Source organism: Bos javanicus, chromosome X, assembly GCF_032452875.1.
Source record: "Bos javanicus breed banteng chromosome X, ARS-OSU_banteng_1.0, whole genome shotgun sequence".
Classification (NCBI taxonomy): domain Eukaryota; kingdom Metazoa; phylum Chordata; class Mammalia; order Artiodactyla; family Bovidae; genus Bos; species Bos javanicus.
Genome location: NC_083897.1, coordinates 134,737,532 through 134,760,098, shown reverse-complemented (window position 1 = coordinate 134,760,098; position 22,567 = coordinate 134,737,532). Strand labels below are relative to the sequence as shown.

The following is a 22,567-nucleotide window of genomic DNA, read 5'->3' as shown; positions in this document are numbered from 1 at the left end:
TCTAGCATTTCCGAATCACCAGCATCACTCCTCTGGCACTTTGGGGCCAGGAGTAAGTAAAACAAGAGTCCCTTGAACACAGCACTGAGGCTGTGACAGCAGACCTGATAACTATGGCCGCTAAGTGACTAACGGGCGGAACACAGCAGACAAAGGGACGGTTCGCGGCCTGGGGGAGCAGAGTTGACGTCACGAGAGTTCATCACTTTAAAACTCATGAATTGTTTATTTCTGAAGTTTTCTACTAAATATTTTCATATAGTGGTTGCCCGCGGGTAACTGAAACCACCAAAAGTGAAACTGGGGATAAGAGAGCCCTACTGTAACCATTTAAAATCCTCGCGTCTGGAGCCCCGGGACTTGTGGCTAGTTTGGTAACTGAACTTTCTCTTTCCGTCTTCTATCTTGACACAGAAGTACACGAGTCCTATTTTAGCTTCTCATGACTATTACTAAAAGGTACTGGAGCTTTCAGACTGTTCCTGGGAATGTCCACCTTCACGGCCTGCTGCTGAACCCTTAGGTTTTCATCATTTTGGAGTCCGTCATTGTCATGTCTGTAATGTCAAGAAGGGAGAGAGAAAGGTTATGTGAAGGGCTGCATTACAGTGAAAAGACGCTACTGTTTTCTAGATAGAACAATCTCCCTTAAGCTTAATCACACCCTTCCTCATCTCACTCCCCCTAAGCTATTGTGAATGATTGTTCTTGGTTATTTGTTCTTTTTTTTTTTTTTTTCTTTACAGAAGCACACAAATCTCATGGAACTTTTGAAACAGCCACTAGGGCATTTATGTGTTCAGTGAGCATTTATTTAGCAGGTACTGTGTGCCAGGTTCCTTTCTCCCCGAGAGAAAAGGAACAAATAACACAGCCCCTCCCTCTCAACAGGCCCATCGTCAGGAGTGGGTACCAGTCTTTGCGGCTCTGATTCCATCCACCAGAGACTTGCACCACAGACTTAATGCCCCTGTGAGAAAGATTTCTCATGCCCAAACTAGGTCTTCCTGGTCCCCCCCGCCCCCCGCCAAAGGGTGTTTTTCTTTCTTCTCCTTATTTTTATATACTTGATCTAAAGATGAAACTGAGCAGGACTCTATGGGACCTTCCCGGGGATGACCCCTCTTTTCCCATCACCCTGCCTCTTGTTTGTAGAAAATCTTTAGCTTCCTAGACCTTCCCTGCATTCTATAGAGCAAATTTCATAAGAGAAAAGAGAAAATGCAGAAACAAAGAAAAACAGTCAATCAAGACAAAATGATCATAGTTTAGCTATAAAGCAAAGTAAAGGAACTTTAGTTCCTCCTCAAGGGTTACAGATAATATCCTGAGCCATGTGCTTGAGCTGTTTGGCAGATACTAAAATCCCTACCGGAGAAGGCAATGGCAACCCACTCCAGTACTCTTGCCTGGAAAATCCCATGGACGGAGGAGCCTGGTAGGCTGTAGTCCATGGGGTCGCTAGGAGTTGGCACGACTGAGATACTTCACTTTCACTTTTCACTTTCATGCATTGGAGAAGGAAATGGCAACCCACTCCAGTGTTCTTGCCTGGAGAATCCCAGGGACGGGGGAGCCTGGTGGCCTGCTGTCTATGGGGTCGCACAGAGTCGGACACGACTGAAGTGACTTAGCAGCAGCAGCAGCAAAATCCCTACCAGGTGGAAGAACTTAACTGCATCCTGACCACCAGCACATGGACCCCAAACCGGTTACAACCAGAAGGTTGATGATGCTGACTCTTGAAATACCACCCAAGCTACCTCACCATCAGCTGATCAGAAGAATGTCCTCAAGCTGATCAGGCACCCTACAACCCTCAGCTCTAATGCTGCCTTTAAAAGCCCTTTCCTAAAAGCGAGCATGAAGTTCCAGTCTTTTGAGCACAAGCTGCTAGTTCTTCTTACTTGACTAAGTTACTCTACAGTATGCTGGTCACCACATAAAGTGAACCGATAGGTAGAGTTTGGATATTTTAATCTACATAATCCATTTTATACGTTTTCAGGTCTGTATTGGATTCTGTGCTCAGAACTGGGCTAGGGGCTCTGAGATTTGTAAAAGCATTACCAGGTTTGGCTCCTAACCTGAGTGTAGACGCTCTTAATACAACTCTTTTCAACAGATTTTATTGAACATAATCACTTTATACAATAAAGTAACTGAACATATTGGGATGCACTTCAAGACATGTGGGAGGTCGGGAGACCCAGGCAGCTTTGTCCCTGGAAGTGAAAAGCAGAGATAATCCACAGAAGGCCGAGCACAGAAGTACACACGAGACCACAGGAGTTTGTGAATCAAGTATTTATTGTCTTTGTGAGCTTTGTGCTCAGCACTACTCAAACATTATGGGCAAATACAGAAGAGTCAAGAAATTGGGAGCCCACTTCAGAAGTGACATTCAGTTGGGGTCCCCGTGCACTTCATAGTTAGAGAGCAACGGGAGCAAGTTCCTATCATGGCAGCTTGGGAGGGGGTTCATGGAGGCCCCTGGGGCTAGTGTGATATTGTCAGAAAGACGGTGGCCAAGCAGCTTGAAAGTAAAAAGGCAACGTCCTCCAATGGCTGTCTGGATTCTTCTCTCTTCTGTAGCCCTGTCACTCTGAAGAAGGCATGTTCTGGTCCAATCATGACTGGGGAGAATCACTGGAGTACCTAGATTAAGTTAACGTGAAGAGAGCATGTCCTCCTTTACACTTGAATTAAACCCAAGTGAACAGTGCATGCCAGGCTCCACCTCGCAGCTCCATCCATTCACAGGCACGTCCTTAAGAGCCATCCGTCCAGATTCCACACACTTGCTCCTGCCCTGTATCCTTTTTATCCATCTCTAGCAACACAATGGAAATTTCCATTTCCATTACCCCTGAACAGCCTGTGAGGCCAAAGACATACTGTCTCTATTCTCAAACAGAAACATCTCTTTAAGGAAACAGAAGTCAAGTCCTAAGGCAGAAACAAGTACTAAACGTGATGCAAGGGAAGATGCCTTCTTCTCAGGCATGCATTCTTTGGACAGCTTTTCCTGAACAGAGCCAGAGCTTTGACATTTAATGACATTCTTATCATTGCCTATGTTCCGTACTGTGAAATTAATATTTACATGCAATCAATTCATCTCAAGAGGAAATAAAAAAGATTTTTCTAAAGCGAAGTCTGAACATCATCAGCATTTTGGAATCCTGAATTATTTTCTCCTTTATTCAAGTCCACAGAGCCATAAGGATTTTCTTCACTGCTTGCTTGATTTTTCCTGTTAAATAAAGTGAACTCACCTTAATATCATGATCTTAGAGTGACATGGCCTCCCTTGGACTCCAATGGCCCAGGTATCTTTTCCATCTCAGCATCTTACCACCTGTACTCATTTGCATACCAGTCCCCTTTTAATGGACTGTGGGCACCCAGAGTGCATTGAATTCACTTCTTTAGCCTGATGATCAGTTGGCACGATGGTTGGCAGAGTAGGAGACTGGTTAGGGTATAAGCTCTGAAGTCTGAGAGTGGGGGCCTCTGTGCCTCAGTCTAACTATTCAGAAAATGATGGCAAATATGTAAACTCAGTGAAATAATGCTGGCAGAGTACTCACAGTATCCGGCATATAATCCCCAATAAATATTAACCATTATTATTATTTTTAGGAACTCAGTGGTCATTTAGCCAATCACTTCATTATAAAAAACTTCCCTACTAAATTACCGATTTCCAAAGTATGAAGGTCAGGATGGGCCCGCTTTGTACTATGACACCAGCTTTAGAAACCAAGTGCATATCTTCATGTGTCACTGACTAGCTGTGCAAACTTGAGGTTTCTTGGCCTCTCTGAATCTCTGTCTTATATATACATGAACATAATTACATAGTTATATATTATACAGTTGCTGAATACATTAATGTAAGAAATACATAAACAGTCTTATTTTTCTGTGTAGCTTCTATTAATGCAGTGTATAGCATGAAGGAGGAGCCCAAAAAGAATTTCTCTGATGAATGAACTTTGGAATAGCGTCTACATGCAAACCTGTACTATGTAGAAGAGCACTTCTCAAACTGTAGTCTGCATATGAGTCACCTAAGGGCCTTACTAAAATGCAGATTCTGATACACTGGGTCTCCAAAAAACTGATCATTTTTCAGAAACAGAGTCACAGACTTATGGTTACCAAAGGGGAAAGGGAGGGGAGGGATAAATAAGGACTTGGGGATTAACAGATACACACTACTGTATATAAAATAGATAACCAATAAGGGCCCACTGTATAGCACAGGGAACTCTGTATTCTCTAATAATCTCCACGGGAAGAGTCTGAAAAAGAATAGATGTGTGTACATGTATAACTGAATGACTTTGCTGTATACCTGAAACTAACACAACATTGTCCATCAACTATACAACTAATAAAAATTTTTTTTAACTGACCATTTTTGTCAACTTTAGGAAGGGAACTTGGAAGCAAAACAAGTGACAGGGAAACTCTATGTGTCCTTTTGTATTTAAAACATTTTTACTATATGAATATATTTTTGTCAATGCCTAATTTTAAAAATGAAGTTATTTGTGGAAACAATATAGTGAAGAAAATTAAGCAAAACAGACTAGTGCATATCAAAATTAAAGAACACATTTAAACAACCTAATGTGTGCAAAGAGTTTTGTTAGGTGTTATAAAATATGATTAACCTCAATTACACAAGCTCAACAAAAGTAAACGCTGTCTCAAGATCAGAAAACAAATCTAGTGGCAGGGCACAACTATACATCAGGCCTCTGTGATTTAAATCCACAGTGAACTGGGATCTTCAACTCGAGAACAATTTAGAGGGTGCCTGACCCATGAACTGAGGGTATAGTAAGGCATCCGAGCCAGGGGAGGAGGGATGCAGAGGATTCAAGCGTAGCAGTTTGGAGCAAATCTCAGAGCTCATTCTTGAACCATTTCACAGTTCAAATCCATCACTAATGCATTCTCTAGGATCACTTCTAGACCAAGGAGGACTCCTCAGTAAGGATAATCCCCCCCAAGCCCACTCACCACTGCAGAGCTTGGAGTGCCTTTTAGCAGTAGGGAAATGACGCTGTGGCCAGGATGGAGTTTACTGGGGCATATCGGTAGTAAACTCCAGGCTGGAGATCTGTATGGTGGGGCCTGCTAGGGTGGCGAAGTGCTGATGAAATCTGGTAAACTTCTAGGGGGTGCACAAGAATATTTAGCTGTGGAACTGTCCACATATGTAATTGGCTTGTACAACCTACCACTTACTGCAAATTTTCCAGTTAGTTTTCCTGAAACTGTTCTGTTTTAGGATAAATAAGTCCAAGAAAGGTCACTTACTTCCTTCGATCTCTGATCCCAGTGAAGATGAGCACAACAATACCAATCACTACCACTCCCATCACGACCCCAAAGATAATCAGCCATATGGTGACAGGTGGCTCGTAAGGGGGTCCCAGCGTCGGCTGAATCCCCAGAAACTCCAGGCTGTTGTCATCTAGCTGGAAGACATCATTGATACGGTCCCGGGACAACCTATTCCCAAAAGCAAAATACTCAGGCAAAAGAAAACAGTGCAGTTATTTACTGCCTATATCACTGTCTCCAAAAAGATTTGATAAGGCTTACCCAAAGAAGCAATAAAATCAAAGTCAATAACCAGGTTCACTGACAGATTTGAGTTTTAACAATCATACCTCTTTCATACCCTGTGATCTAGATTAGGTTTGGAAACAGCTTCACTGGAAAATGAGGTTGCAAGTGTGGAAATGTGCAGATGGCTGGCATTTGTTCATTTGTGACTACTGTGTTGTAAAGGCGAAGTTGCATATTTGGTAAGAATTTCCCTTCTGTTGAGGTATGTCTACAATGACTTTATATCAAATAATGGAAAAGGACAATTGGATCCACCTCTTCTACAGATGAATCAGGCCCTATATACAAGTCTCAACAGCTGTATTTTCCAAATAAAAGGTGTTGACATCCTAATAAATGGCAGCTCTGGGGAGGAACACGGGGGAGGAGCCTTTGCCAAATTCTCCAGCACTGTGTTGGGATATGGCCGAATTTCATAGAGGGAAAAAGGATGAAGGTTACTTTTAAAACAAAAAACAGTGAAATGTTCAGTGTTCCAGGTTGAAAACCAAAGTGTCTGGCATCCCATTCTCCTGCCATTGAATACAGTGCAGGTCAGGAAGTCAGAGTCCAGCCAGAAAGAGAGATCCAAGCAGCAACCTCCATCTGAAAGAGTCTCGTCACTCTGGAAATACAAAGTTTGAGGACTCCCCGGAGCTTGCAGGAGTGCTGGGCTCCTTCGTGATGATCTCAGCTAGCACCTTCCCTCAAGACAAGTCTTGTGGAGGCAGCCAGTGAGTCCGGGTGTGCTTGGGTTGTAAACCCCACTAAGCCAGATTTTCTAGGCCAACTCTGCCCAGCAAGTTTTGGTTCTGCTTCTAAAGACGACAAGCAGCTCAAGAGCGCCACCTAGTAGCATTTCCCATAGCAATGGTATATTAAGCCTTTTTTTTCTTCTCTTCTTTTTTTAATGACAAGGGGAAACATCAACATCTATCCAGCCTGGTGGGCTACAAGCCACGGGGTTGCAAAGAGTCGGACACGACCGAGCGACTAACACTTACTTATTTAGTATCTAAGGAATCCTGTCCCTGCCTGCCTTGTTTCAGACTTTGGTTAAATGAATTCTGCATCAAAGTCCCTACAGCAATGATGGCGACACCTGCCCAGGTACCCTCTGCATTTACCATTTTCTGGGCGTGCTGGTTAGACTTCCTTCAGCCGGGACCTGCTGCCTTTGCCTGAGAGCATTCTCAGGCTGCAAGATTCAGCCCTATCCGCAGGCCAGTAAGGCTGGGGAATTACTGTCCCCTGTCGTGATGGCACCCCACTCCGGTACTCTTGCCTGGAAAATCCCATGGACGCAGGAGCCTGGTAGGCTGCAGTCCATGGGGTCGCTAAGAGTCGGACACGACTGAGCGACTTCACTTTCACTTTTCACTTTCATGCATTGGAGGAGGAAATGGCAACCCACTCCAGTGTTCTTGCCTGGAGAATCCCAGGGATGGTGGAGCCTGGTGGGCTGCCGTCTATGGGGTCGCACAGAGTCAGACATGACTGAAGCGACTTAGCAGCAGCAGCAGTATGCAGTTCTCAACCAGTGACTGATGGGAAGTGGTGAATAAATACCCCAGCTCTGATGGGACAATTCAGGTGCATATTCCACACCATCTCCCAGAATTCCCAGCAGAATGGAGTTCTAGCTGCCCACGGTGGTAACTTGCTCATAACATGTCAGGTTACCTTCCTTCCATTCTGTCTCCTGTCCACACTCCTCAATCCATTCTTCCTGAGGTTACTTCCCAAATAAACTACTTACTTTCAAATCCTTGTCTAAGGACCTGCATCTGGAGAAACCCAATGAAGGCAATCCCCTTGCTATGCGATCCTTTTGGAATTAAAACCCAAGTTTTTCAGATGAGGAAAAACACGCAAATGACTCAGAACAGTGCCTGGCACCTTTAGGAACACACAAATCATTTCATTACTGTTGTTGTTGCACTGGGGCCCCTCACCCTTCTATCCTGCATTTGAAAGTCAAGTATCACCTGATAGCGTTTTCAACTTCAGTTCTCGGAATGATGTCAGACACGTTGTTAGGTGATGTGACAAAGAACTTGAAGGAGATCCTTGGTTTCTTGTCACTCACCCACACGTTGTCTTCTCTGTGGAGAAACAAAAGAAACATTTTCCCTGGTGGCACAGAGGACACTGTGAAGAGAATGCAGACTTCTGCTGCTGGAGATGGGGGGGACAATCACAGGGTAGAGTGGAGAGCCCTGGAGCAGGACCCGTCATGGAAGGATGTCACTGTCCCAATAACCTAACACTGCCCAAAGCACGTGAACTCAATTCCCTAAGGTGTGAGAGCAAGTCTTGGCATGATTGCTTCTGCTACCATATAAGAACCACAGTTTTTTTTAGTGATAGAAATACTTCAAACAAAGCAGCGGAAGAATCAGCGAGGAATCACTGGTGACCCAGGATTGTGATAACATGGTGGGCAGCGATGGCTCCCTTCCATGGACAGAGGCGGTGCCCTGATATCTTCCAACCGGGCCCCTCCTGGCAAAACTCGGCATGTTGCCCCCACAGGTGAGGGTGAGGAGTGGGGTTTACAGTAGGATGTGACAAGACTATGCTCTCACAGCTGATGAGACTGATCCTAATAAAATGCAAGGCAGGGACTTCCCTGGTGGTACAGTGGATAAGAATCTGTCTGCCAATGCAGGGGACAGGGGTTCGATCCCTGGTCCAGGAAGATTTCACATGCCACAGAGCAATTAAGCCTGTGACCCACGACTATTGAGCCTGTGCCCTAGAGCCAGCCAGCCCCAACTACTAAGCCCACATGCCTCGTGCCTAGACTGTGCTCTGCAAGAAGAAGCCTCCACAATAAGAAGCCTGTGCACAACGAAGGGTAGCCCCTTACCTGCCACGGCTAGAGAAAGCCCATGTGCAGCAGTGAAGACCCAGCGCAGCCAAAATGAAAACAACGAATGTTTACTAAAAACCACTATGAGGTACCATTTCACACCAGTCAGAATGGCTGCGATCCAAAAGTCTACAAGCAATAAATGCTGGAGAGGGTGTGGAGAAAAGGGAACCCTCTTACACTGTTGGTGGGAATGCAAACTAGTACAGCCACTATGGAGAACAGTGTGGAGATTCCTTAAAAAACTGGAAATAGAACTGCCTTATGACCCAGCAATCCCACTGCTGGGCATACACACTGAGGAAACCAGAAGGGAAAGAGACACCTGTATCCCAATGTTCATCACAGCACTGTTTATAATAGCTAGGACATGGAAGCAACCTAGATGCTCATCAGCAGATGAATGGATAAGAAAGCTATGGTACATATACACAATGGAGTATTACTCAGCCATTAAAAAGAATACATTTGAATCAGTTCTAATGAGGTGGATGAAACTGGAGCCTATTATACAGAGTGAAGTAAGCCAGAAAGAAAAACACCAATACAGTATACTAACACATATATATGGAATTTAGAAAGATGGTAACAATAACCCTGTGTACGAGACAGCAAAAGAGACACTGATGTATAGAACAGTCTTATGGACTCTGTGGGAGAGGGAGAGGGTGGGGAGATTTGGGAGAATGGCATTGAAACATGTAAAATATCATGTAAGAAACGAGTTGCCAGTCCAGGTTCGATGCACGATACTGGATGCTTGGGGCTAGTGCACTGGGACGACCCAGAGGGATGGTATGGGGAGGGAGGAGGGAGGAGGGTTCAGGATGGGGAACACATGTATACCTGTGGCGGATTCATTTTGATATTTGGCAAAACTAATACAATTTGTAAAGTTTAAAAAAAAAAGCAAAACAAAAAAACCCAAGGCAGATCATGTGGTTCAGAGCGTTTCTCATGCAGAAGGAAAGCCAATGGCCTTAGAATGGCTTTGGCGGTGCACACACACTTTCTTCTCGCCTTTCCACCCCCATGCCCCAGTCTGCCCCTGACCGCATCTCCTACTTGTCTTCTATTAGCTCACTCTGCTCCAGCCACAGTGGCCTCTTTGCTGTTCCTTCAACAGGTGAAGGATGCTTGTTCCTCGGGATCTTTCTACTTGCTATTTTTCAAGCTGCAACATTTTTCCCCATGGTCTGCACCTCTGACTCCCTCTCCTGTTTCAGCTATTTGTTCAAATACTACCAAGGTCTTCCCTGACCATTTTAGTTAAAATGTAACCCCCCCCCCTGCCCACACACACACAACCAGCAAGCACTCCCTTGCCCATTTCCTATTGCACTGTTCTCCCTAGGACTTATCACCATCAAATTCTACTATATTTCATTTATATATTTTGTTGACTGTCTATAACACACATACACACACACACAAAATAGATACATTAGAATACAAGCTCAATGAGAGCAGAGATTTCTGCCTTTTGTTTTCAGTGCTGAGGGTGCATGAGAGCATTTGGGGAAAAGAAAGGGAGAGGAGAGAAGGTGGGGGGGAAGAGGTGAGGAGAGGGCCATTTAATAATAACAAAGCTCTTCCATCTACAAGTCAAATAAGTCACAAGCATCCCTTAAAAAAGGTGGCCCTAATTCCAGGAGAGCAATGAGGTTTAATAGTTGTTAGGAGGTTTTTCTCAATTTCACGTGAATAAAAGTTGAAGCATAAAACTTTCTGATCCAAGAGTAAGGGAAGTACTGATTGAGAGCACAGCACATCAACTCACCCAAAAAGAACGGTCTCATTTCTGGCTGCTGAAAAATACTTTCTCATGGCATATGCCACAGACGACTGGAACAAGTACATTTCGTTGTCATTCCATTCATACTGAAAATTCACAACAAAAACACTGCTCAGTAGAGATCATGGGGACATTAAAACCTGATATTCCACAAGCTTTTTTTTTTTTTGGCCATGCCACGCATCTTGTGAGATCTTAGTTCCCAGTCCAGGGATTGAATACACACCCTTAGCAGAGAGAGCTCAGAGTTCTAACCACTGGACCACCAGGGACTTCCCGCCATGTGTTAATTTTAAATTGTCTAATATGCCAAAGATTCTAGCTCTGCATAAGGTCAGTGACCCCCAACTTGAGTGTGCACTGGCATCACCTGGAGGGCTTGTCAAATCACTGAATTCTGGAAAGCCTCAGAGAAGACCTGGAATTCTGCGTCTCTAACAAGCTCCCACGGAGAAGGCAATGGCACCCCACTCCAGTACTCTTGCCTGGAAAATCCCATGGACGGAGGGGCCTGGTGGGCTGCAGTCCATGGGGTCGCTAAGAGTCGGGCACGACTGAGCGACTTCACTTTCACTTTTCACTTTCATGCACTGGAGAAGGAAATGGCAACCCACTCCAGTGTTCTTGCCTGGAGAATCCCAGGGACGGGGGAGCCTGGTGGGCTGCGGTCTATGGGGTCACACAGAGTCGGACACGACTGAAGCGACTTAGCAGCAGCAGCAACAAGCTCCCACATGGTGGCAATGCTGCTGGTCCAGCACCAATGCTTTAAGAACCACAGGGCTCACTGGTCCCTTGAATTTAACTTAAAGTAAGCTGAAATAAGCACTCTAGGGCAGGTTTATAGATGGGAGTTATGTGTGCCATTGGTTTTGGTTAAAACATCCATATACTGTAGACAAGTATGCTGACCTTTTACTATTTTTATAGCAAGTTCTCAGACATGTGTAAGTGTAAAAGAAAAATAAACTTTAAGTTCAAAGGAAAAAATAGCTTTTTGTAGACAAGGTAATTCTTGTTTTCCAGTGCTAAACCAATGGCTTGTGTAAAATTTGTGTAGTCCAGGAAAAACCTGTTCAAAGAGAAAAAAAAATTCACCCTTTCCTCCAGTAGATGGCAGTAGAGATCATGAATAGCACAAAGCTTGCCTCTCTTCCCTCTTTTAGGAAAAACAATTACAGGAGATTATCGTACTAAATGAAGCAAGCCAGACAAAGACAAATATTGTTAAGATATTGCTTATATGTGGAATCTAAAAAAACGATACAAAGAAACTTATTTATAAAACAAATAGACCCACAGACATAGAAAACAAACCTAATTAAGATTACCCAATGGGAAAGGGGGGAGGAAAACATTAGGAATTTAGGATTAACAGACAGACACTACCATATATAAAATAATCAACAAGGACATACTGTATAGCACAGAGAACTATACTTAATATTTTGTAATAACCTATAAGGGAAAATAATCTGAAAATATATATATATGTATGTGTATAACTGAACGGATTCTGGGCCTCTGAAACAAACACATTTTAAATCAACTATACTTCAATTTGAAAATGTTACATTTTCAAAAGAAAATTTTAGCTGTATATAAAAAAAAAATTCAAAGGATTGCTACATTGAATCCAGCTTGATACCACTCATTTATTGGGAAAGTTGCTTTAATAGTAATAATATTATTAATATGGCTGTGGTGTTGGAGAAGACTCTTGAGAGTCCCTTGGACTGCAAGGAGATCCAACCAGTCCATCCTAAAGGAAATCAGTCCTGAATATTCATTGGAAGGACTGATGCTGAAACTCCAATACTTTGGCCACCTGATGCGAAGAACTGACTCATTGGAAAAGACCCCTGATGCTGGGAAAGATTGAGGGCAGGAGGAGAAGGGAACAACAGATGGTTGGATGGCATCACCAAGTCAATGGACATGAGTTTGAGCAAGCTCCAGGCATTGGGGATGGACAGGGAAGCCTGGCGTGCTGCAGTCCATGGGGTCACAAAGAGTCGGACACGACTGAGCGACTGAACTGAACATGGCCACTAATATTCTGGTTATTATTTCTATATTTAAAAAGTAAAGGCTAAGTTCTCAATATAGTATCAAAAATCCAGGTGGACTTTGCTATGAAGTAGCTTGAACTGGACAGTTATTCTGGCTAAAAGTATAATTCCACTGTCATCAAAGCAGCCTGTTGCTCTGTGAATGGGCCTCAGAATATTACACCATCTAACCCTTTGAAGACTATTTACTAATCCCTCACTGCATGGAAAGAGAACAGGGGAAAAAACATGTCAAGAAAAAAGAAGATAATTGAAAAGAATCCTGATCTACTGGATACTTTAAATTAAAATTAAATTTTATCAGTCCAAGGAAGAGTTAATAAAAATAGGACAGAAGGAGAAATAACCCCAGAGACAATGATTGCTAAGAAATAGGAACTTGAACTTTCAGAGTTTGAGAAGTGATACACCGCCATTTTATACTTGTTTCTGAAATCTTCATTTTTTACTCCTACTATGGGCTTCCTTGGGTGCTCAGTGGTAATAAATCCGCCTGCCAATGCAGGAAACCAGGTGTGATTCCTGGGTTGGGAAGATCCCCTGGAGAACAGAATGGCAACCCACCCCAGTATTCTTGCCTGGAGAATCCATGGACACAGGAGCCTGGAGGCTACAGTCCATGGGGTCGAAAATAGTTGGACATCACTTAGTGACTAAACAACAACAATGACATGTTATTTATATTTAGATGTTTTGCTTATATATGAAAATTACACTACAACTACTGTGGAGCCTTGGGCAATAGTTAACTTCCCAAGAAACGTATGGGGGTAGAAATGCCATCTTTGACTCTATCCAGTGAAAAGAACAATTTTCTGTAGCACCTTGGACTGTTTTATCCAATAATGCCAGGTTGCTCTCTAATCCTGCAAAGCCTCCTGGGTGCCACACTTCCATGCATGCCTTTGATCTCCATCTGCCTGAGGCAACCCTCTCCTCTCTTTTTTCCCTGAAACGAATTGCTTCAAACTGGATAACCTGAGACAGGTGTTTAGGAGAAAGCAATAGCTGATTAAAGTAATTCACATGAAGGTGTAAGTAATCTGATTTTCTGTAAAACTTTTTGTTTTCCAGAAATGCATCTCTGCCTCAGTGGTTCTCAAGCTGTGCTGTAATCAAAATCACCTGGGGAACTTTGATGACTTGATGCCAGATGCATGCGTGCTAAGTCGCTTCGGTGATGTCCAACTCTTTGTGACCCTATGGATTGTAGCCTGCCAGGCTCCTCTGTCCATGGAATTCTCCAGGGAAGAATACTGGAGTGGGTTTTGATGCCACACCTCAGAGCAGTAAGTCAGAATCTCTGGGAATGGGGCTGAAGCATTAATATTTTTAAAAACATCTTGAATGACTCCAGTGTGCAGTCAAGCTTGAGAAACAGTGGTCTGAATTGTTGCTTCCCAGTCTTTATTGTTCGGAGAAGGCAATGGCAACCCACTCCAGTACTCTTGCCTGGAAAATCCCATGGATGGAGGAGCCTGGTAGGCTGCAGTCCATGGGGTCGAGAAGAGTCGGACACGACTGAGCAACTTCATTTTCACTTTTCACTTTCATGCATTGGAGAAGGAAATAGCAACCCACTCCAGTGTTCTTGCCTGGAGAATCCCAGGGACGTTGGAGTCTGATGGGCTGTCGTCTATGGGGTCACACAGAGTCGGACACAACTGAAGCGACTTAGCAGCAGCAGCAGCAGCAGCAGTCTTTATTGTGTCTACAAACCACCTGGGGGGTTGTTAAAGCGCAGATTCTGATAAAGCAGGTCCAAGGCTGGGGTCTAAGATTAAAACAAGCTTCTAGTACCTAGATGATCGACTAAGACAAAACAAAGCCAAACTGCCTACAATACTTCTAAAAGCAGTCTCTAAAAATATAAACATGTCCTCTTCCTCAAATACAAGTAATGGGGACTTCCCTGGTGACCCAGTGGCTAAGACTCCAGGCTCCCAAAGCAGAGGGCCTGGGTTCAATTTCTGGTCAAGGAACTGGATCCCACATGCTACAACTAAGAGTTTGCACGCTGCAGCTCAAGATCCCACACGCCACAACTAAGACCCGGCACAGCCAAATAAATATATTTTTTAAAAATACAAGTAATTGTGATTAGAGTGAATTGGGAGGGTAGGTATTTGATACTTTATATGTTTTCTCACTGATCTTCATAATACCTTCAGAGTCACAAGGAAAACAGAGGCATAGCTAATTCAACAAGAAATGTATTACTGAAAAAACCAACTCAAATGCCAGAGGCCAGAATCTAGGGCTTTTTAAGAGAACCACGTGCCCTTTCATCTTTTCAACTGCACTGAAATGGGCTTGTTGTGCCCTAAATAAGGGAATGCACTGAAAAGTCATAGATGCGCTATCTAGAATACTCACAGCATTTTCTCCAAGAGCTGATTTTAGGCTTATCCTCACTTTGATGCTTTGGTCAGAATCTGATTAAAGAGAAATAACAGACTGTTGTTAAAGACAGCAGATTAACCATGTGTGTTTATTTCCTTCCTTTCCCAAGATCCCACTAAAGTGATAGTAAAGGAATTTTTTAAAGGTATAAACACTCCTTTGGAAAATGAGAAGGTATGGAGGAGTGGTAAATGCTTTCTCAAGGGTCAGAAAGCCATGGTGTAATGTGTACACATGAGCAGTAGAGACCCCCCAGAGAATCCAGGAGAGGCCTGGGATTCAGGTACAGCAGAGGCTAGGAAGAAGATACTGGACTGAAAACAGGGAAAATGAAAGTCTAGGTCTGGTTATAGCCACTTAGGGGAACAGTTGATGCTCCTACCCCATGAGCTCTTGCTTAGAAAGTCACTTGGAGGCTGTGCTGCAGCAAAATGGGAGGTAATTCATGAAAGAAGACATGGCGTCAGGAAGGGGTGGATTCAACCCAGGACAGCAGCAAAGGCATGACTCAGGATGAAAACTGCGGTCCAGATTGAGACCGGAGGACTCTGAGAGGGAGTTCTTTAGGAAAAAATGAGACTGAAAAGAATAGATACGTTGGAATAGTTGGAGAAGAATATAGCATAGACAGCAAATTAGGCATGCAAAAAAGTGAGGCAATAGAAACTTCAGGACAAACAAAAAGCTACATTAAAAAAGATATAAAATAGTATATTACTCGGTTCTGCAGGTATAATGATGCAAATATTGGTAATTTCTTTACTAAAAATTCTGTTAAATTTCATTGGGAGAATGGGAAATGGAGGCAGAAGAGTAGGCAGAAGTGCATGTCTAAAACTGAGCAATGGGGAAATGACAATATAAACAAACTGTTTAGAAATATGGATGTAGCTGCCAGAAAGAAGAGGGGATTGCATTAAAATTGTTAAACGTATTTGCCTTTGAAGAGCAGGGTTCACATACAGTGGGTTGGAAACTGTTAGACTCTTATTTTAAATATGGGGCTAGTAAAGCAGATTGAAAACAAGAGGGGGGGAGTTTTCACTGGGTCGGGTACACAGTAGGTGCTCAACAAATGTGTTTCCTCCCAGAGAAAATGGCATCTGCCACCACAGTATAGGGGGTAGGTAGAGGGCGAACACACTCAACTGTGTAAGTCCCATGAGAGTAGGGCCAGAGAGGACTAGGGAAGCAGAAAAAGGGCCATTCGAAATGTGTCAACGCCATCTACTCACATGGAGTCCATTCCGTGCTCCATCCCACGAATGAATTCCTGTTCTGCTCTTTCAGCCAGGTAAACAAGGGCTCAAAGTAGTTGAGCAGGGGTTTTACATCCATAGTCTTTATGCCCACAATATTTTCCAATGCTAAGGTCCAGGGTTCTGATTTTCCAAGGCGCAGCATTTGGCTACATAAAAAAAAAAAGCGGGGTGAGGTGGGTTCAGGGCCTTTGGAAGGATTCCAGATGTACATCTGTTTACATGTTCAATCTATGGTTACTCCTCTTTGGTTTGACTAAGTTTGCTCCTGGCAAATAAGACAAGAAGGCATGGTAAAAGATGTATTCATCTTTTAATCTCTCTTCTCTAGAGAGCTCTCTAGTTACGACATGGGGAGAGGAGGTGGCCTGTCTAGCCATCACAGGATCCAGGTTCCTGTGTGATCACAGAACAAACATTGAATTCATGGATGAAGACGTTTTGAGTCCCCAAATTTTCTTTTTTTGGAACAAAGAAATCAAATTCAAACCTAGGCATGGAAATGAGTAACATTAAATAGGATGAGAGGTTCAGTATTTTTGAAGCATCTCTTACAGCAGCCTCTGCCCAGCTTCCGTGGAATTTGAGATATCACATTTGAACAGGGCACCTTCATGTTTAGCTGTTTTACAAAGGGCTTCATGAAACTGGAATTGATAAATGGTCCTTGTGTAATACCTGTACAAGAGACAAAGAAAAAAAAAGAGTTGTCCCGTGTGTAGTTTCTGTGGTAAAGTCATAGATTGGGACATATATTTAAATTTCGAGGCCCCAGCAAGCAAAGAAATGTCAGTTAAACCTCTTTTCACTCAAGAAAGACCCAAACACAAACCCTATAGACTCATCATACTTGCATTTATGTGTCAGCTGATAAAAAGGCCGCATTATCTTGTTAAATGTGAGCTCACATTTGTATTGTTTTACTGATTTACAGCCTTTTCACATAACTGATGCCAATCAATCCTTCTGGCAAATCATCAATATTATTTCTACTTTACAAATAAAGAAACTTTGAGACTCAACAAATTCAAGATCTGGAGCTAATAGGTGAAGAACATAGATTTGGGGACTTCAAGTTAAAAATGCTCTATTACAATCACCCTGAACTCTGCCAGTAACAAGGAGACAAACAGAAACATTTCTATTGCTCCCAAGGAGACGATAAATTCCCTGTTGGTGGAGAAAAGGAGCTCATATAACTTTTGTTGAACTCAATACATCATGTTCAGTTACATAGAATTGAAACTGAGGTTCTAAGGGGGAGGTGAATGGAGATAGAGAAATTAAAGTTGTCACTCTGTCTACAAATTCTAGAAGTTAAACAGAAGAAAACTGTCACTTACCGGATGAATGAGTAATCTTCAGCCACATGGAACAGACACGCAGGATCACAGTATGTCTCATCATGGGGCAGAGGCTCCACCACTCCGACTATCTCTCGCCTTTGGAGGAAAAAGAAGGTATATTAGCTGTGGGTCACGCATTGAGAGAAGGTATAGATGGTGCCATTGTGCAGTGCCATCAGTCAATGGCATTTCTATTGGAATCTGTGGTCAGGTGAAATTGAAACAGTGTAAAGAATTACAGAATAAAGCCCATCATGTAATCATCTCTGTTTTTTGTTACTTCAGCCAGTATATAACATTGAAAAATAGCTGTATCATCAAAACACCAATTCATAAAGTGTATTATGTGACCAAAACCATACAGTGAAAGTCCTAAAAATTCCTCTCCTGCACCATATTTTATGGGCTCCTGGTAGGCAGAATTTTCTAAAATTGAAACATCACTGATTCTTCTGATTGATCTGATTCTTCAAGGTCAGCTCAAATGCCCCCTCATCTGTGAGTCCTGCCCCTGACCCCAAGCACCTGCCACCACAGCAAGCCCTCCAGCTCCCTAGGCCTTCTCTAGCTCTGCCTCCTTTGCCATTTCTCTCTCTGTTTTATAATTATTCACATACAGCTCCTTCTTGCCCTGGAGACTTGAGCACCTAGCGGGCAGGGCTGTGTTCTGGTCATCTTTATAGTTCCAGGGCCAGCCACAATGCCCAACGCTAAAAAAAGATTTCATGTGGACTTATTACATGAATAGAGTACAATGAACCATTTTAATGGCCTGATTCTATGTACCTTTGGAAATAAACTAAAAGGGGTCAAAAATTTAATCAGGATAAAAAGGTACAGAAACCATGTATTTGGCATTGTTTGAATACATTTGTCCTTTCTGATTGTGGGATCGTGATAGACATAATTTTGGTAATACTTAAATGCTAGAGACAGTTATTAGAGATGCTGTCTCCTTCCTCCCAAGGAGGATTTATGTCAACAGAAAGAATCTTAGCAGTGGCACTGACTTCAACTTATGGACATGGGGTTAAATGTTATAATTGTAGATCTTCACTCCAAAAAGGAAAAATAAAGAAAAATCATTAACAGAAGTCTGACTAACATGGTGGGGAGATCTCTTTTCTTCCTTCCATCTTCCTCAGTAGTACTTTCATCATTATTTCATCCGTGTCTGAGCCAGGCCCTGTGCAAAGCACTTGGGATATAGTGATGAATGCCGCAGCACTAAAACTACAGAAAGGCATCACCATCTGTGGCCCAAATGTGACAGGCCTTCACTGGCTTGGAATTCTCTCCCTTCCCTTCTATGTACACCTGGTTAACTCCCACACTGTTCTCAAACCTCAGCTTGGATGCCTCTCCTCATCTGACTCACTGGCCAGGGCTTTGGATCCCCCCTTGGATGCTCATGGATCCCCACACCCTCCATCACAATTCAACACACTGCAGTGGTTTCATTTTCCACATCCCTCCATAAACTAAAAGCTCTTGGAAGTCAAAGAGAACATCAAAAACGATCAGCCTCAGATCCCTGGTGCAAACGATCAGTCTTGGATCCCTGCTGAAAGAAAAGTGAAAGTGAAAGTGAAGTCGCTCAGTCGTGTCTGAATCGTTGCAACCCCGTGGACTGTAGCCCACCAGGCTCCTCCGTCCATGGGATTCTCCAGGCAAGAATACTGGAGTGGGGTGCCATTTCCTTCTCCAGGGGAATCTTCCCTACCCAGGGATCGAACCCTGGTCTCCCACATTGCAGGCAGACGCTTTAATGACGCTGGTGCAAACGATCAGTCTTGGATCCCTGGTGCTTTACCTAAAATATGGGGTTATTAATTTTTGTTTCAAAGAATGGACAAAATAAAAAATGGAAATGAACACATTGATTACTTCCTAAATAATATCAGAGTTTAACGGGTGCCTCAACATGCAAGAAGATAGAGCATGAGAAATTTCATCACTTGACCCTGCTTTTGAGTGAGTGGGCAAAGCCAAGGAAATGTTATCTGAGAAGGCACCCAAATGGAGACTTAATAAAAAGCAAGTAGTTATGTGAGTGTGTGTGTGTCTATATAGGCCAATTAGATGCTTTTAAATAAACAGCAAATTCATGAGAAAACATTTTAGTGATTGCGTGCACATTCACTGACTTACTTCATCTCCCACCACTTTTCCATCCACTGCTGTTTGGGAATTTCACCCTTAAAGACCATCCACCTCCACTTTTCTAACATGTAAGTAAATGGTAGAGTTCCAACAATTGTAAGTGCTTGTTTGAGCAGGAAGTTTATTTCTGTTTCTGAAAGGAAAATGGGAAAGGATAAATATTAAGATGAGGAGGACAGTAGACATTTCGTGTTCAATGATTTCCTAATCTCAAGATATTATTCCTCAAGATATACTTACTATAAGCATGATCACATGAGAAATATTGACAGTGGACATAATAATATGTATTTATTCATTTTCTCAGCTGAGGGATTTGAAGTAGGGTGAAGCCTTGGATAGAACAGGTTAAATAAATCCACAAGTAACCCTCTTTTTTGCATTAGTTTCAGTTGCCTTCCTTAACTACCTCTTGTCAGAGCTAAGTAGGGCTATTTCGCCTGCTTTCCTAGTCATACTATTTTTTCTTGTAAGCTCCATGAAGGCAGTGACTGTCAATGTCTCATTCAAGACTATATCTAAACTGGTGTCTGCTACATGAGGCCCTGTGTGAGTCTTTGCTAAATAAATGGATATTAAATAGATGTGGCCAAAAGCCAGTAAACCAGGGAGGAAAAAGATACAAAGAAAAAACAGCCTCCTTCCTCTAATTATCCAGTAGATAATCAGAAGTACCATGAACTTTAAATTTACTGATACCTTCAGTTCAGTTCAGTTGAGTTGCTCAGTTGTGTCCAACTCTGGGACACCATGGACCGCAGCACTCCAGGCCTCCCTGTCCATCACCAATTTCCAGAGTTCACCCAAATCCATGTCCATTGAGTCGGTGATGCCATCCAACCATCTCATCCTCTGTCATCCCCTTCTCCTCCCGCCTTCAATCTTTCCCAGAATCAGGGTTTTTCAAATGAGTCAGCTCTTCACATCAGGTAGCCAAAGTACTGGAGTTTCAGCTTCAACATCAGTCCTTCCAATGAATACTCAGGACTGATCTCCTTTAGGATGGACTGGTTGGATCTCCTTGCAGTCCAAGGGACTCTCAACAGTCTTCTTCAACACCACAGTTCAAAAGCATCAATTCTTCGGTGCTCAATTTCTTCACAGTCCAACTCTCACATCCATACATGACTACTGGAAACATCATAGCCTTGACTAGACGGACCTTTGTTGGCAAAGTAATGTCTCTGCTTTTTAATATGCTGTCTAGGTTGGTCATAACTTTCCTTCCAAGGAGTAAGCATCTTTTAATTTCATGGCTGCAATCACCATCTGCAGTGATTTTGGAGTCCAAAAAAATAAAGTCAGTCACTGTTTCCACTGTTTCCTCATCTATTTCCCATGAAGTGATGGGACCAGATGCCATGATCTTCGTTTTCTGAATGCTGAGCTTTAAGCTAACTTTTTCACTCTCCTCTTTCACTCTCATCAAGAGGCTCTTTAGTTCTTCTTCACTTTCTGCCATAAGGGTGGTGTCATCTGCATATCTGAGGTTATTGATATTTCTCCCGGCAATCTTGATTCCAGCTTATGCTTCCTCCAGCCCAGCATTTCTCATGATGTACTTTGCATATAAGTTAAATAAGCAGGGTGACAATATACAGCCTTGACGTACTCCTTTTCCTATTTGGAACCAAGCTGTTGTTCCATGTCCAGTTCTAACTGTTGCTTCCTGACCTGCATATAGGTTTCTCAAGAGGCAGATCAGGTGGTCTGGTATTCCCATCTCTTTCAGAATTTTCCACAGTTTATTGTGATCCACACAGTCAAAGGCTTTGGCATAGTCAATAAAGCAGAAATAGATGTTTTTCTGGAATTCTCTTGCTTTTTCGATGATCCAGTGGATGTTGGCAATTTGATCTCTGGTTCCTCTGCCTTTTCTAAATCCAGCTTGAACATCTGGAACTTCATGGTTCACCTATTGCTGAAGCCTGGCTTGGAGAATTTTGAGCATTACTTTACTAACGTGTGAGAATTGAGTGCAATTGTGCGGTAGTTTGAGCATTCTTTGGCATTGCCTATCTTTGGGATTGGAATGAAAACTGACCTTTTCCAGTCCTGTGGCCACTGCTGAGTTTTCCAAATGTGCTGGCATATTGAGTGCAGCACTTTCACAAGCATCATCTTTTAGGATTTGAAATAGCTCACCTGGAATTCCATCACCTCCACTAACTTTGTTCGTAGTGATGCTTTCTAATGCCCACTTGACTTCACATTCCAGGATGTCTGGCTCTAGGTGCGTGATCACACCATCGTGATTATCTGGGTTGTGAAGATCTTTTTTGTATTGTTCTTCTGTGTATTCTTGCCACTTCTTCTTAATATCTTCTCCTTCCATACCATTTCTGTCCTTTATTGAGCCCATCTTTGCATGAAATGTTCCCTTGATATCTCTAGTTTTCTTGAAGAGATCTCTAGTCTTTCCCATTCTGTTGTTTTCCTCTATTTCTTTGCACTGATCACTGAGGAAGGCTTTCTTATCTCTCCTTGCTATTCTTTGGAATTCTGCATTCAAATAGGCATACCTTTCCTTTTCTCCTTTGCTTTTCGCTTCTCTTCTTTTCACAGCTATTTGTTAAGGCTTCCTCAGGCCTTACAAATATCTTCCTTACCAGAGTTTATAATGCTTTAACAAATTATATTATTTCATTTATCCTTTATTAGTGGTGTAAATGGAAAAGGAAATGGCAACCCACTCCGGTATCCTTGCCTAGAGGATCCCGTGGACAGAGGAGCCTGGTGGGCTGCTGTCCATGGGGTCGCACAGAGTAGGACACGACTGAAGCGACTTAGCAGCAGCAGCAGCAGCAGTGGTGTAAACGGGCCGTGGAGCTCATATCTGTTGTATAAATGCAGCTTACTGGAATGTAGCCGGGGGGCTATTATCACTGTATCTTTCTAGTGTCTTTAAAAATGATTTACACTTTTGGAAGAAGAAAGGAAGAGAGGGAGAAAGAAAGAGGAAAAGAAGGAATGAAGGACTTTATTTTGTCAAATATAATTCACAGATCAGGAGCAGAGCCAAG

The 22,567-nt window shown here is 42.9% G+C and overlaps 1 protein-coding gene across 2 annotated transcripts in view; it reads right to left on the bottom strand.

Annotated features, from left to right (window-relative positions):
• Positions 1 to 206: 206 nt before the first annotated feature.
• ACE2 (angiotensin converting enzyme 2) overlaps positions 207 to 22,567 on the bottom strand; it is a 51,941-nt gene continuing 29,580 nt past the window's right edge. The window contains exons 11-19 of one of the 2 annotated variants that reach the window (XM_061408099.1): positions 19,533 to 19,677; positions 17,379 to 17,477; positions 16,591 to 16,713; positions 16,012 to 16,184; positions 14,750 to 14,808; positions 10,287 to 10,387; positions 7,620 to 7,736; positions 5,338 to 5,532; positions 207 to 557 (exon numbers count right to left, since the gene is read on the bottom strand). In XM_061408099.1, the coding sequence (XP_061264083.1) occupies positions 428 to 557; positions 5,338 to 5,532; positions 7,620 to 7,736; positions 10,287 to 10,387; positions 14,750 to 14,808; positions 16,012 to 16,184; positions 16,591 to 16,713; positions 17,379 to 17,477; positions 19,533 to 19,677 (1,142 nt within the window). In that variant the 3' untranslated portion in view covers positions 207 to 427. Of the gene's footprint in view, positions 558 to 2,291; positions 3,257 to 5,337; positions 5,533 to 7,619; positions 7,737 to 10,286; positions 10,388 to 14,749; positions 14,809 to 16,011; positions 16,185 to 16,590; positions 16,714 to 17,378; positions 17,478 to 19,532; positions 19,678 to 22,567 lie in introns of those variants that run through there. The other variant, XM_061408100.1, reaches the window with a different exon arrangement.